Genomic DNA, 15,767 nt, shown 5'->3' on the forward strand with positions numbered 1-15,767 from the left:
AAAAGATGAAAAAAATTTCGACAGCATTTTTCTTAGTTCTCCCCACACGACTCAAAATGTGTGAGGAGAACTAAAGAAAAATACTATCCGAAATTTCTCTCGAACCCTCCCATATCATTCGAATAATGTAATTATCTATAGAATTAAATACAATTCCAAACTGTCCAAACTGGACAATCAATTGATCAATGTATATATTTTACGGTACCATACAAAAATATATATTAAATATATATTTTATACGGATATCTAGAATATTCCACATTGGTCAATTGACGGGTCTACTTTTTATGAAATGTAATATATTTTAAAATTTTTAAATTAGATCGAATCGAATTTTAAAAACATCTGAATCTAATGAGATAAAAATAAAAATAAAAAAAAAATAATGAGATAAAAAAAAAATAAAAAATTGAAATAGACGGCCCGCCTGGGGGCCATCGCGGGGCCGCCCGGGGGCCGTCGCGGAGCGACCGTCGGAGCCCGATGGGGCCCCCGCCATCGCGGCCCATCGCGGGGACCTGTCGTATCCCACGCGGGCCCGCCGCCGAGAAGGGGAGGGTCGGGGCCCGCCACAGGGGGCCGCCGCGTGCCCCCGGTGGGGCCCCCGCCGACCCCCGCAGGGCCCACCCCGGCCCATCGTCGGGGCCCCCGCAGGGCGCATGGGCCACCATCGGCCGTCTGTCCGACGGCCAAGGAAAAAGAGGGGCAGAGAGAGGAAGAGAGAGAGAGGAAGAGGGAGAGGAGGGGCCGGCCAAGGGAAGGGGACCGTCGGGGCCCGCCGCATCAGGCCGCCGTCGGCCGTCGTCGCCGGCGGCCAAGGAAAAAGAGGGAGAGAGAGAGGAAGAGAGAGAGAGGAAGAGGAGAGGAGGGGCCAGCCAAGGGAAGGGCCGCTCGGGGCCGCCGCCGGCGCGCCGGCATCTGCACCGACGGCCAAGAAAAAGAGGGAGAGAGAGAGGAAGAGAGAGAGAGGAAGAGGGAGAGGAGGGCCGGCCAAGGGAAGGGGACGTCGGCCCGCCGTCGGGGACCGTCGGGGCCCGCCGCCGCCGTCAGTCGTCGGTGGCCGAGGAAAAGGGAGAGAGAGAGGAAGAGAGAGAGAGGAAGAGGGAGAGGAGGGGGCCGCTATCGAGGCGTGCAGTCGGCCGCCGACCCTCTGACGCCGGCGGCCAAGGAAAAAGAGGGAGAGAGAGAGGAAGAGGGAAAGGAGGGCCGGCAAGGGAAGGGGACCGCCAGGGCACTGCGGGGCCGCCGTCGGGCGCATGGGCCACCGTCGGGCGTCCGTCGCCGGCGGCCAAGGAAAAAGAGGGAGAGAGAGGAAGAGAGAGAGGGAAGAGGAGAGGGAGGGTCGGGGCCCGCCGTCGGGGTGCGCGGCCCGCTGCCGGCCCTCTGACATCGTGGCCAATGAAAAGAGGGAGAGAGAGAGATGAAGAGGGAGAGAGAGAAGGCAACTCACCGCTGCGGGAGCTCGCCGCCGTGTCGCCGGAGAGATACCGGAGAAGAGGGAGAAAAGGGAGAAGGGAGAAGGGGGAGAAGGAGAAAATGCCATTCCCTTTGCATTTTCTCTTTTTTTTCTCTTTTCTTTTTTTTGATTTTTTTAATTTTTTTCTTAATTTCTTTAATTATTTTTTATGATTTTTTAATAAATAAAATTAATTAAAAATGGGGATAGTAATTTGAATGATAATTTTTAATTTGAATTAAAGTAAATTTTTTTTAATTTATAATTATAATTTCTATTTTATTATCATTTTTTTCTCTTTTATTCACTTCTTTTATGGCATTTTTTTTTGAATTCAATTTAAAATTTTTATAATTTTAAATTATAATTTTAGTTTTCTTTCATTTTTATCTTTTTGGCATTCTATTATGTATTTTTTTTCTTTATTTAAAATATTTTTAAATAATTAAATTTAAATTAATTTAGTTATTTAAAATGATATTTTTTATTTCAATTATAATTAGAATTTTTATTTCTTAAAATTAAAAATTATAATTTTTGTTTTTAAATTAGAATTACAATTCCTATTTTTTTCAATTCTATTATTTTCCTTTTTTCCTTTTTTATGATATTTTTTATTTTTTTACAATATTTTTTTATTTTCTTTAGATATTTTTAAAAAAAATAATTTAAAATGGAGAAAGTAATTTGAAATGATATTTTTTATTTGAATTAAAGTTAAAATTCTTATTTTTTAAAAAAATTAAATTTATAAATTTTTTTTCACATTTTTTCTTCTTTTTTTCACTTTTTTATGGCATTTATTTTCCTTTTATCAAAATTAAATTCAAATTAAAAATTTATTTTTTTAATTGAAAATTATAATTATATAATTTTTCTATTTTTTTCATTTTTTTTATTTTTATGAAATTTTTTTAGGCTATTTTTTTATTGATTTGAAATATTTTTAAATAAATTAATTTGAAATGGGGAAAGTAATTTGAAATGATATTTTTTATTTTAATTAAATTTAAAAATTTTATTTATTTTAAATTTTAAATTATAATTATTATTTTTTTCAATCTTTTTAAATTTTTGACTTTTTAATGCCATTTTTTATTTTTTTTATTTTTTTATTTTTTTTAAATTAATTTGAAATGGGGAAATAATTTGAAATGATGTTTTTGAATTAAATTTAAAATTTTTTTTAAATTCAAAATTATAATTTTTATTTTTTTCATATTTCTTTCTCATTTTTTCTTTTTCTATGATATTTTTAATTTTTTAAATTTTTAAGTTTTTTATTTGATATTTTTTAAAAAAATTATTTGAAAAGAAAAAAATAATTTAAAATTATCTTTTTTATTTGAATTAAAAATTTAAATTTTTATATTTTAAATTTAATTCAAATTTAAAATTTTTATTTATTTAAAAATTTAAATTTATAAATTTTATAATTTTATATTTTTTTAATTTTTTTCTTTTTTTTTTGAGAAAAAAATTAGAAATCATCATTTTGAATGGCGTTTTTAAAAATATCATTTTAAATAATATTTTTAAAAATATCATTCAAAATGATATTTTTTTTTTTTTTTTTTGGACGACGTCTACGTAAAAATTATGGATGACGTGGCTTGGATAAAATACCATTCAAAATAATATTTTATCCCTTTTACATTAGATTCATAAATAAATTAGAATTTAAATTATTTAAATAAATATTTTTTTTTATATTATTTAGAAAAAGGACTCACAAGGGCAGCCTTGCGATTGAGGCTAAGGCGAATGGCCAGGGGTACACAATTATGGCAAGGACAGCAGCGAGTGTGGGTTCATCTACCGTATCTATGCAGCCTAGCTGACAAGAGATTTTTCTAAAAAAAAATTAAAAAAAAAATTCAGAAAGCTCAAGATCCAGTCCGAAATTCGAATTACTAGTAAGTTCTGGCCCGAAAAGTAGGCCCAAAAGTCAGGCTGAGCTTCGCCCTTGTCTAACTAATTTAAGTTGAGAAATTCTTTGTGCACCGCGTGCGGTGCGCGAATGCACTCACCGTAGTGATTGGTTCACACACGAATCTGGCAGGGAAAAAAAAAAAAAAATTTCCGTACGCTGCCTGGCTCCGAGCATGAACCAACCACCACGCGCGCGTTCCGCACGGATCCACTTCGCACACCACGTGCGGTTCACAAAAAATTTGTCAATTAAGTTATATTTTGGGCTGAGCCTCACTCGAACCCACTTCGTGCACCGCGTGCGGTGCACAAAGAATTTCTCAATTAAGTTATACTTTGGGCTGAGCCTCACTCGAACACACTTTGGCCCACCCAATAAACAAGTCCAGTAGGAGTGTTATGATTTATCACAGACTAAATAAAACACTAATTTTTCTTTAAAGAAATAAAAAAAGACAGGCACAGGCTAAGCTGGATGGTGTGCAGCACTCTAGGCATTTCCGTGGCGCCACAGTATAGGCGTGGATTACCCCTTCTAGAAGGTTTAAGGGTCGTAAGTTGTTTTGCTCCATCGAGTACTTGACCTGACATAACCTTAAAGGAGTGGGTTTTGACCCAACCCATTGTGGATCCAGGATGGATGTGCACGGTGGGAAAACCCCCTTTGCAACTCCACTCTTTAGAAAGATTGAATATGCGAATTATTACATATCATGATATTTAGTTGTTCACTTTAGTTTTAGTTGATTGCTTTTCTTAGGTTAAAGAATATTCAACTTCGATTTGATACTGCTGCACGTTTTTTTGACAACCTCGAGTCCTAGGACTCCTTTGCTGCACCAGCAGCAATCCAACGGGCTTTATTCATATCTTAGGAGCCTCCTCCTTCGGGATGTGTCAAAGTAAACTTTGATGGTAGTGTTAGGGATGGCAGAAACGGAGCTGATTTTGTCATTCATAGCCCTGATGCTCGACTGCTAATGGCTGAAGGATCCCATCTTTTGGAATCTTCTATCCTTGGCGTGGAGATTCATACGACTTTGGCTGACATTACCTTTACTATACGGAAACTTTGGACGGAGAGGATCTTCATTGAGGATAATTCTACCACTGTCATCGGCTGGATCCAAGGCGATCCAGACCAAATGGGGGCTTATTCGTTGATTCGAGACATCTGGATATCCCTTCGCCATTCTGCGGTGGTGTCTTTCTGGTACATCTATCGAAAGGCGAACAGCGCGGCAGATTGGATGGCTGTCTTTGTGGTAGAGCATTCGGAAGACTGAATTTAGAGATAAGGAGATGTCTGCCCTCCTGTCCTCTGAGATTTTGTGTACCTTGACCATTTGAGCTGCTCTCGTACCAGATTAGTGTGGCCATCCCTTTCTATCCAAAAAAAAATAGAATATTCAACTTCTTAAAAAATAAAAATTTTACCTATTATATATTTATTATTATGAAAAAATTGGTTTCTTATATTTTATGTCTTCAACTCTTATTTTATTTAATGTTATATCAAGTACTAATATTTACTTTTTATATTTTTATTTATTTGATTGTATGAAGAAAAAGATTCATAACTTTACCTAACCTAATCTGACCAACCCACGCATCTAACTCTATTTATCTTGCTCTACCCCCCGTTCAAAGACAAGTGCGGGATGGATACGAGAATGGCTTATTTGACCCATACCTAATCCTTGGCCATCCCTGGTTTGATTGACTATAATCAGTATGCTACAATCCAATTAACTGCAATTAAATTATGGATACAAAAACAAATGTTTGGATGCCTACAATTGCAATTTAACTATAAAAATCCAAAACTTACAACTCAAACCATAGTCAAAATCAGTCACAGCTCCAAGTATAAAAAATTCTCTGATAAACAAAATCCTCCAGGAGAGATTCCCTCACCACTCTTAACTATTCTTCTCCTCCTCCATGGCATCCTTATAAAATGATATTATTATGGTATTATTATATTATTGGTAACAATAATATTAATATACTATTATTACAATATAGTATTTAGTATTATATTATAATAATATTATAATATAATAAAATATTATTATGAAACAATAATATAGTTTAAACTGCATCATATTAAAATGATTATATCAATTTATGGTATTATTTCCTTTTATTATAGTATTATTACAATACTATAAAAATAATATATTATTACAATACTAGTATAATATATTATATTTGGTACTATAAAATATTATAAAAATTATAATTATATAACTAAATAATATATAAAAAATTATTAGTTTTATAAGGCATATGATAATAATATGCTTTGATGTTATAATATCAAATTAGTTTTATATCGATATAATTATTATAGTAATTACGTTATGCTAATTCCATGATTCTAGGGATATCGAGCCACCACTTGTTGCTTTGAGAATTATATATGGGGAGATCAAAATCAAACCATTACATCCTATGCATGGCAATGATTGTACCATCCAAACCAAGATTCTATAGTATATCACTAATTAATTATTAGATTTCAAAAAGTTTAGATTTATAACAAATAAAAATTGAGGATGGTGTCTTCCTCTCGGCGTAATCGATCTTCTCTCTTACCTGTCCTATCTATAATAAAATAAAAAATAGCCGGCTTAGCTGTAGAAACTCAATTCTCTCTTGCATCTTTATCCCCAAGTCTTTCCTGGGGTGGAACCTCATCTTTGCCATCATCCTCAGCTTTGGTGGCAACTCATTTTCTCTCGGATCTGGTTTCCAGCCTCCTAAATAGGTAAAAAGGGGTGGGACAAGGCTTGTGGATTTAAATAATACAGAGAAGAAGAAGAAGCTTCTCGCCTAAGTGAACTACGAGAGTCAGTCACTCATTGAGGAGATCAGTTCAAGGGAAGGTCTTCTCATTTTGGATTGGAGCGGCAACTCAATGGATTGAATCAAATTAATTAAAGAAAATAGAAATGAAATCCAGGATAAGGAAAGAAGAAAAAATATAATCATTCGGTGCTTTAGATTATGTTTATGTAGCAGGAAGAACAGAAAGTCATATCGACGAGTGGAATAAACAACTTCAATATGTGACGAGTTCATAAGCCAACACATTTCATCAAGTAGTCATGCTAGAGACAAAAACAGTCATAAATAATTATGAAGATAGTATCTTTTCGAATGGGATAAGAGAATTCCTACTGTTCTCTTTCTTTTTCTCAATTAAAAAAATAATTGAAAAATAAAACAAGTACAAAAATGAGTAATAAACCTCAGTATAGATTGGTACGATTCAATTCAATTTTTTGTTCATTCAGATTTTGGGGAGATAGCACAGTACTTCGGACTCTGGGCGAACAAACAGCTCCTTCATCTCTAAGGGACAACTCCTTCACTTTTAAAGCTATGTCCTCCTCTTTGAGTATGAAATTCTGAGTATGGAATTCTCTGCGTTTGAACATAATTTTAGAATACAATCTCAGATCTAATAATATCATGTTAATTTAATTTTAGCATATTGATATCGTTGGGATTGTCTGGTGAAGTGCATAGATAAGAGACCATTTAAATATATAATTGTTATTTAAATATTCCAGATTGTAAATTAAAAAAATTAAAAGAAAAGGACCAGGAGAAAAAGAAGAAGAAAAAGGAGGCGGGGGCAAAGTCATTATGCCATCGTATCCAAAAAGTAGAAAATCGATTTTTTTTTTAAAAAAGAAAATCATCTGATGACTCTTAGTTTCCAATAAGAAAGCAATCCTTTATAATTCCTTCTTGCCACCTTTCCTAGCTGTAGACAACATTAGACAAACCAAGTAATTATTACAAAGATTACGAGATAATTTAGATAAATAATCAACTACGGCTAGTAACAGCACTTCAGATATGGAGATCTCTCTTAGTTAACCATCCCTTCAAATATTTCTCTCACCTCCACAGTCCCTAACCTCACTAATTTCCACAACTCAAGCCACCACGCTCCCACGTAGCCTCCATGAATGGACCTGCGGCAATCAGCTCAGCATCGATCGCCATGCCGGCGTCCGACGCCGCTCTCTGTATCGACTTGGGCGACATGCCAACGCAATCAGACAAGGTGACGTGATCGGGGAAATTTAGACCGCTGGACGAGGATGGTCCACGTAGGAGGAACATGGCGGTGTCATGGGCCACTGCAGCGGCCTGTGGGGCGGAGTAGGACCCCAGCCAGAGACGCTTTCGGCTTCCCGGGATCCGAATCTCCGACACCCACTTCCCCCACCGCCGGCGGCGCACTCCCCTGTATCTTATCTCCTTCCCGGCGGTTCGGCCGGTTGAACCACGGCTAGCTTGTTCTTCAGACCGCCTCATGTGACCGGAATCCGACAAGCAGGTCAATGCTGGTCTTAGGAATTTTGTAGTGTGGAACCCTCCAGTTTTGTGGGAGGTGGAGCGTTTGGAACTGGGATCTATACATTTTGATATATTGTCGCTTGAGTACGGGAGAAAAAGATAGGTCAACCGGTCAACCCTGGAAGGGTGGTCTTTGATTTGTAGAAGGGTTTGTCAAAGATGAGAGGAGGAATATTCACGGAAGCACGAGGGTTATATTTTTCAAAGTCGAACTGAGAGGTAAAAAATTTTTTTTTTTTTGATGAAAATAAAAAAAAAGAGTTGGAGAAGGATGACCCGGCGCATCTACCTCTTTTGAGTGTGACCATAAGACTCCAACTCTCATTGAAGAATGTCCGATTCGGGATCGAATTTGGATGAATAGCAGACCTCCTCTCCATCATACGGATGAATCCAATGGATAAAATAAAAATTAGTTATTATCTATTTGACGGTTTTGATAGATGTTTTTTTTTTTTTTTTCATTTGTTTTTAATTTCATGTGTTTTTTCCCCTCCAAAATGGATCACTTAGGCTGGGTGCAGTAGTTCCAACAACAACGCTGGCTACTTCCACTATTTTTGTTTCCCTCAGTTCGGTTTAAGTTGATTTTATTTTTGAAATATATTATTTGTTGCTATAACTACAGGTTTTAGCCATTATAACTGGAAACAAAAACAATCACGAATACATTGCACGTTTTTTCTCATATCACTGTACATTAAGTAATTTATATTTTTAATATAAAAATAAAAATTATTTCTGATATATATAATATGCAGATTTGAAATTTAAACGATATTAAATGAAAAATATCATAATACTTGCTAAATAACACCAGGCGATAGCTAAATAGTTCGAATGCTCTGAGGACTGAACCTTCTAGTTCAATCCCGAGCTAGAAATTTGTGGAACCTTCATAATGATTGTTCCAGTTTTATGTCGCCGTTCTTTTAAACCTTGAATCAAAATAAGCCCAATGAAGGTGAGAGATTTGAGTAGACTTTGAAGTCTTTTTCTCTTTTTTTTTGGTCTTTTTCTTTTGTAAATGAGTAGATTTTGAAGTCTTTGACCCGTTCTCTGGTCTAAAAAATGCAGCGGGGAAAGAGACTCAGAGGATGAGGAGGAAAACCGAGCACCTGAATGAGTGGAGAGAAAGCAGGTACGTAATTTGGTTGACAAGTCATGGTTGAAAACCTTCGGATGGTTCAAAGCTACCGCCCACGTTAAATTTAATGTGATGGACAGTCAATGAAGTATTCCAATCTGAATGCGTTTGGATCTTGTCCGGTTCATAATCTCGAGTTCGATCACACAACATCCTTGCACCAATCAAAAATAATTGATTGAGAAAAAAAATAAAAAAAGAAAAAAAAGAAAAAGAAAAAGAAAGAAAGTGAATCCCACCATGACTGGGACAAGCCTCAATTTTATGGTGGGTGATTGAGTTGAACCCTCTAATTTTTTTACGACCCGATCTCATGACACCTTCATGAGAGACATGCCACCTAACCAAGCTAACAATTATTGGTAGCTGAATTCTCTGATTAATAATATAAAGTGAAGACGATCAAACCTATCTGAATTAATCCTTTGAGTTCAAGGCATGTAACTTTAGCACAAGACAGAACATGAAATCCAGGGTAGTGGGACTCAGATCAAACTTGCGTACCTTTGCATTTTGATGTCGTTTGATAAAGCTTGAGTCCTACGCAATGAGACTACATGTACTCCAGGAAAAGAAAAAGGAAGCGAATTTCAATAAGCTACGGTTCTAGCAAACTACAGCTCTTATTTTTGTACATGACAACTTCCTAGGACTGAATATTAATCCACAGCGACTTGGAGTATAATTTAGCTAAATTCTAGAACCGCAAGTCATGTTAGCTTGAGTCTCAGAAAAGTGAATCATTTGCAGGATGGAGAATGAGAAACTCCATTAAGCTCGCATCCAGCTACAATTATCTTGAAGAAATATACTTACCACATTCTTCCCCTATGTAGCACATGTTGCATACTAAAGAATAAAACATCTTAAAGTTAAATTGATATCAAGACATTCTCTCCCTGCCATATACACAGATGCTGCAGCCTTGATCTCATCTCATCTTCCAACAACCTAGACAGATTTATAGGATTGAGCAATAAGGAAGAGATATTGGATCCTACAGACATTCAGCCATACATTTTAGTGATGACTAAATTGTATCTAATCCCAGTAGAGCTAATCACTCAGCCAATTGACTTTGGATGCTTTAACCTTTTATCTGTTCTTTATTTTGGAAATTACAGCCCTAAAATTCAGGATTTTCATCTTCTTATAGAAGAGTTTGGTGTACCAAAAAAATAATTTGTTTACAAAGAACTGACATGCATCCACCTGAATTCACTCACTTGTGTCACTCAATCAGCCAAAAGCAAGCGCATAAATTTCATGAAATGCGCTCAAACCACATGATTCTACAGGTCACATGCATTTTAAATGTGCTAAATATAGTATAACAGATGGCATTTAAACTCAGCAGAATGATAGGTTGACCAAGAGTCAAGGTACATTTGCAAATCCCTGAAAAATATGACATAATCTTGACCTTCTAATTGCTAGGCTCACCATGCATGTGACTTAGGAAATGCACTGCTTATCAGGAACTTCTGCTTGGAAGAAATCTTACTGCATTTTGCACAGAATGCTTAGCCAACAATATACCAAAATAAAAATTCTAAATATGGTGAGAAACGCACAATTGGCACATTGTATTTATGTAACAGGAATGTAGCAGGTATCTTACAAAGAGAAAGCAAAATCCAACATTTCTACATGAGCAATGGAGCTGAAGTTCAAGTCTGTCTGGGATTTGAGAAATTGCAGATCCCTTGATCTATTCTGTTTTCATCCCTAATGTTTCGGTCTGTTAAGAAGTAAAAAAAGAAAAAAATGGCAACTCATCCACATGACACCACAAAGATTGATTAAAAGAAACTTAAAAATCCAAAATAAAAATAAATAAACTTTTCTCAGATAAACACTGAAATGTTATCTGTTAAGATTTTTTCTTTTCTTTTTTTTTTTTTTTGCTTGCATAGTATTATTTAGTTTGTAATGTACAGCAAACATCACACTGATAAGCTTATGGAAGCAACTAAAGTTCATGATCATTCGTCCTGTAAAACTACTACTTACAGTCTCTTTATACAAAAGCTGGAAATAGTTCAACTTCAACATCATCATACCCAAGCACAAACATGACCTTAGCCTAGGGCTGAAACCGGATCGGATGCCAACATATTCATATCCATATTTGTTTTGTCTAATGAATAAAAATAGGCATATAGATATTATTCAGATGCAAAAATTCATATCCATTTTTGTTTTAAACGGATACGATCATACGGGTACAATTCAGATCATGAAAGTATTGATATAAGTTGAATAATTAAACTTTATAACCATAGAATCAAAGATATTACTAAATAGACGATAAATCAAGTTAATAACATGTTTATATGGTTGAATATTTTTCTTAAAACTTAATAAGTGCTATATAAAATTATATAAGGTTACAAGTAGATTCGGATATTTGGATACGGATCGGATAGTTGTCTATCCATATCCATATCAATTTTTTTTTAACGGATAAGGATACGGATAAAGATATTAGTCGGATCATCAAATTTCTGTCCGTATTTAGATTGATTCGAATATGAAAATGGATTCGGACGAATATTATCCATACCACATTCACCCCTACCTTGGCCTTAACACCTGATCATGCCAATATTCTAATGACCTGCGATAGATTGCCTATTAACTCAAGCAATTTAATCTGCATTTATATTCCACTTAAAGTAACTGTCATTAGCACAGACTAGCCTCAACCAAAAAGGAATTTGACAAAGTCTTCATCCATGGAGATCTTGGAATTTGTATCTGAACACTTAATTGCAGCTGACTATTTTTATGGATTGTATCCAAGGAAAAGAGAAATTCCTTTCTTATATATAGGCACTCTTTATCTTCACATAGTATCAAAAGAGACTTAGGCTCTGATTAGACTTCTCTAATATTACATTTCCAAGTTGTTAAAACTGAGGTTGGATCATTTCCAGTTATGACAATACCACCTGCATGGCAACCAAATTGATGGTCAACCAACTCGGTGTATAGACATGATTGTCCCGACAACAAGAAATACTAAATTTTGTTTTCTTCAGAAAGAAATGAAATTCTCAAATAAACCTTACAAAGTACTTTGAACCATACATAGTTATCTTCAGTCTTTTATAATTTTCATTCCTTTGCAGGTCATCCAACCATCTCTGTACAAATAGGACCCCCTTCTCACCAAGGCCCTTTATAGCTTTGGTTAAACATTAGCAAGTAATCTCAAGCAATTCTTCATTACTTAGTTCTTATAGGGTATGTATGGGCATTCCCTCATTCCACACCCATGTCTACCTTTCTTGCATTCTTTTGCCCTACAGTTCAATTCATGCATCAAATTAATCATACAGTTGTCCCAAAGAATTTGAACTCATCCTCCATTAGCATGTGACCAGTATGCAAATATAACTAGATTCGATCATAACATTAATTCCTGTACATAATTATATTCTAATATGTAAACCTTCTGCTAGACAAGCAGTTTTAAAATTAGACCTAACAATACAATCAAAGTTCTAGTGAATGATATCAAGGTGCCCAATATATACCCCTTTCAAGTGAAAAAACATTTAAGATAAATGAGGCTAATGCAGAACATCTACCTTCTGAACTCATTAAAGACTTAAGTTTGCAGCACCTTCATGAGGAATTAATAAGAATGTCTATGAAGAGTTGAAAGCCCTTGAAGCTGCATAAATGAAGTCCAAGAAACCTGTCCCCTTAAGGAGACCTTTACCAGTTAAAAGCTCAAAATCTATTAATAGTAGGAAGCCAATTATAGCTGCTTTCCCATTTATCAATTCATTCTTTCCTGTGAAACCAAAACCTTCAAAATCGTCATCAACTACCATTCTCACCTGAAATTGATCAAAGAAAGAGGAAAAAAACAAAGAAAAAAACATTGAGCATTTGAAGGAGCAAAAGTTAAATATACAACATTGATTGATTCAGTAGGTCTATTAAAACAAACACATGCACATGCACACATGTGAAGCAACAGTCTTGCTATTCTTATTTCTATCATTTGACGATTGACCAACGTCAGATGCATCGAACATAGAGTTGCAAAAGGATCAAGGACCTTCAAGCCAAACCTGGGCTTCTTGTGGCATAAAGAGTATAAACTCGAGTTTCAGGTTACACAGAGTTCCAAAGCATATGTTTAATGTGGTTGCTGAACATATTGCATTGCTAGTCCAGACAAGGGCAGAAACTAATTTAAACCCATCAAGTTTATTCTTGCTTTAGGTTATGTGCAATCCATTTTAATTATTTTCAAAAACATAAAAGGTAGCAAATTTAAGGATTGTGCCTAGAGTTGTGGGATTGTAGAAAGCCCAAGTACATAGGATAATTACAGCATTAACGATGAAACCCAATGAGATGAGAATGTCAGGCTGAGCCTTGCCCAATGTTCTGTCACAACTAAATCTACCTAAAGTTTTTGCATGTTTATCTAGATAGTCAGTGCAAACCCAGTAAAGGGACCTAAACAATCAAAACTAACAAAAGCAACAACATCAAAAAATAACTAATTAGGCCTTTCTTAACAAGGTGCTGGCATTACCCTCTACTAAACATTGAACTTCACATATCAAAATAAAAATTTAAAAAAATCCTTGCTACTGAACCATCAAAACTTTTAGCAACTAAACATGGATAAAATTGACAATTAGAATCATGCACTTTTTGCAAGTTATATGTCAACATCAGATAAGACAAATAATCTGGAAGTTTTAACTTTAATATCTATGCCATGACTTTTATATTAGAAGAATCAGTAGTACTTTTTGAAACAGATTGTGAACTGGTAAAAACTTAAGGTAACATGCTGAAAGAATAATTGAGTTAAAGGAAGACAACAACTATTATTTGTCTAATGAGAAAGTTGGAGCAAAGGGAAGAGAACAAAGAGATGAAGAAAGAGTGAGAACATAACTATTTAAGAAGTAATGAAAATAATGAATCCAAATATATAGAGCAGAGAAACATGTGGAGGACGTCACTTCATCTTCATTTCCTCTTTCAGGGAAAATGCCAATCTTGCAAATCTAGATGCTGATGCATGACACAAGTCAAAACAATATAGAAAGTGGGGAACAGTGACAGCTAATAGTTTATAAATAATTATTGATGCTAGACTAAAGACTTCATAAATGCATGAACATCATCAATATCTCATCCTTCTACTTTTGTGGTGGTCAATGACATTTGGTTCCATATTGCATTCATCAAATAAAATAAGCACAATCTTAGCCATGAAGTAACCTCTTCCACATTGACATCAGCTGCAGTCACACCAGGATTAGCTTTGCCACTGAAAACAATCTCCGCCGATCCTCCAGATTGAACACCTTTCATGCTGATAAAATTCTCCCCATCTGTTTTCACAGGGTACACAAAGAGTGTCCTCAAAGCTGGTGTTAGGGCCCTTAGAACAGGGTTTTTTGGGTACCATTCCTTTATCGTTCCAGTTCGAAGATCAAATGTGCTATCAGTCGTTGGGCAAACAATACAACCATCCTGGAAAAGAATTGAGTAGATCAACATTTCCAGAACTAGACCAAGTTAATGACATGTACGTAAGATATTTCACTTAATTCTCGCAAACGATGCTTGTAAACTCTAGAATAATATCGACAAAAGTTTTAAATGAGATAACCATTTACATACACCTCCACATCAATGGATGCTACTAAATCAACAAAATCATCTTCAGACTTCAAAGTTAACCAATTCTCCTTATTCATTCAATTTCCATGCTGACTAAATTACCAGTCTATCGAACGGAGGAAAAAAAAAAAAGAGCTTCTTTTTCCAAGAGAAAGACATAATAAGGTTATAGAAATACCTGAGTGAGCTTGGCATTCAAAAGGCCTTCGCTGTAAGCCCCCTCGGCAGGGGACCGGTTCTCGATCGCAAAGACCTCATCTTTGTACCAGAGAAGCAAGATAGTTTCTCCATCCTGGATGATCACCGCCTCTCCCCCTTGGGAAGCGCTGCCAATGGGACCACTGGAACCCAATTCTTCCCATCATCCCCTCCTTTTGGAACCACTTCTGGCTCTCCTTCCTCGACCTTCGAGACCTCTGTTGCCTTGCAAGTGATCCTCTGGAGAGTTCTTGAGATGGGCCGATAAGGAGGGAAGGGGTGGAGCTTCTGGAGGTTGATGGACGGGTGGTGGTGGGACGAGGGGAGACCGAGAAGAGCACTGCGGCTGCGGCGGCTGCGGTGAAGGAGACCTTGGACGCCGTCGCCATGGAGGAGAGAGAAATCCTGGCCCTAAGGAAGAGGGAGAGGGAGAAAATGAGAGGATGGATGGCGCCTCCATGGCCACAGGATGAGGATAAAGAGAGAGAGGAAGTGAGGGGCAAAGTGGACACATTTATAGGTTTCTGTCCGATTGAGTCCCAATCAGCAAGCTGAGGATCAAATTTGACAGACAAATTATTGAATGGACGTTGGAACAGATCTAATATATTATCTTGCATCATTTAATAATAAATCAGTATATTATGTAAAAAATTTAATTTTTTTTTCATTCCAAATAATAAAAGTTGTCAGCTGGTCAATATTAATAGTAATTTTTTAATTTAAAATTTTTAATTAAATATGGACAATAGTATATTTTTTTCAATAATATATGATGTATTAGTTTGCTGTTTGATCGTGGAAGATATATATGGTAGGACTGTTCTAATCAATAATTTCTTCAATTTTACTATTTGAATTCATGATGGTTTTGGTCATGCTTTTTATCATATTTTGATTCTCAAATAAATTAACTAAAAATATATAAAAAAAAATAGAATTTATATATTTTTTATTTGTACATATGAAAATTAATTTAGTCCA

At 35.9% G+C, this 15,767-nt stretch overlaps 1 protein-coding gene and 1 pseudogene across 1 annotated transcript; both read right to left on the reverse strand.

Annotated features, from left to right (window-relative positions):
• Positions 1-6,512: 6,512 nt before the first annotated feature.
• Positions 6,513-8,025, reverse strand: LOC105051654 (ethylene-responsive transcription factor ERF020). The gene has a single exon (XM_010932173.4). The coding sequence runs from the start codon at positions 7,727-7,729 to the stop codon at positions 7,331-7,333; it is 399 nt and encodes a 132-aa protein (XP_010930475.1). The 5' UTR covers positions 7,730-8,025; the 3' UTR covers positions 6,513-7,330.
• A 2,219-nt stretch (positions 8,026-10,244) lies between these two features.
• Positions 10,245-15,228, reverse strand: LOC140852476 (uncharacterized; annotated as a pseudogene).
• Between the last annotated feature and the right edge of the window lie 539 nt (positions 15,229-15,767).

This window comes from Elaeis guineensis, chromosome 11, assembly GCF_000442705.2.
Source record: "Elaeis guineensis isolate ETL-2024a chromosome 11, EG11, whole genome shotgun sequence".
Lineage (NCBI taxonomy): Eukaryota > Viridiplantae > Streptophyta > Magnoliopsida > Arecales > Arecaceae > Elaeis > Elaeis guineensis.

What these genes read in the sequence shown, in the direction of transcription:
- LOC105051654 (XM_010932173.4), bottom strand. Translation starts at nt 7,729, where the DNA reads ATGAGGCGGTCTGAAGAACAAGCTAGCCGTGGTTCAACCGGCCGAACC.